Genomic DNA, 816 nt, shown 5'->3' on the forward strand with positions numbered 1-816 from the left:
GGCAGGTGGTTGAGTGCAGAGGAGGAAAGTAGGGCACATCAGGAAGTAGAGACAGATGTAGCAGAGTTGCAGAAAAGACAGAGAACTCCCAAGCCTTTGTCTGCCAGGTATTTAGCTGCAGAAAGAGGTGAGTGCAGCCAGACAACATATGGACCCAGCAAATGTAAGATTACAGCTAAGGCCGTTCCATCACAGGTTCAGGAAAAGCGAGTCGTTTTCAGAGAAGAGTTAGAGCTACAAAGTGCAGAAGCTGATGAGATGGATCTAGATGAACCAGATGAGGAGCCAGAGAAATCCATTTTAGAGTGTAATGAAGTGAGCTCATCTAAAGCAACCTCCCCTAGGGATGAACCTGTGCCCAGAACACCGTTAGGGACCCTTGCACAACCAGAGGTTATAGCTTCAACCCCAGACAACATCACTTCTAAAATCATCACCAGGCAAGGCAGCAAAACACTGCAGAAAACTAGCAAAGTTATGCCCTTGGTTACAGGAGCTACAGGTGAGGTCAGATATAAACCCTTCAGATTAGGTGATTAAGTTCTGTCAGGCCCCACCTCAGCAGCAACTACAGGCTCCACCCGGAGGGAACGTGATGGCTCCCCATCCTCAGGCAGCCCCTAGTGGACAGTTCCCACTAGGGTCCTGGCAGCAGCAATGACATGCACCACAGAGAGGCCTGGCCAGCGGGGGAGGAGCAGACCCCATGCTGGAAGTACAGGTCTTGGATCAAAAGTTGTCCTTTCTTGTTGACACAGGGGCAACTTATTCAACAATGAACATCCAAATAGCAGAACCTCATCTCTCCACTGATAC

The 816-nt window shown here is 49.5% G+C and overlaps 1 protein-coding gene across 1 annotated transcript; it reads left to right on the top strand.

Moving 5' to 3' along the window:
• Positions 1–37: 37 nt before the first annotated feature.
• Positions 38–537, top strand: LOC106512235 (uncharacterized; the record flags this gene model as incomplete). Its single annotated transcript, XM_014000901.1, is given in 1 exon segment — positions 38–537. A coding segment is annotated over 1 exon segment (279 nt), but the record flags the coding sequence as incomplete, so codon positions are not given.
• Between the last annotated feature and the right edge of the window lie 279 nt (positions 538–816).

The sequence above is a fragment of the Austrofundulus limnaeus genome, unplaced genomic scaffold (genome assembly GCF_001266775.1).
Source record: "Austrofundulus limnaeus strain Quisiro unplaced genomic scaffold, Austrofundulus_limnaeus-1.0 Scaffold5044, whole genome shotgun sequence".
Taxonomy (NCBI): domain Eukaryota; kingdom Metazoa; phylum Chordata; class Actinopteri; order Cyprinodontiformes; family Rivulidae; genus Austrofundulus; species Austrofundulus limnaeus.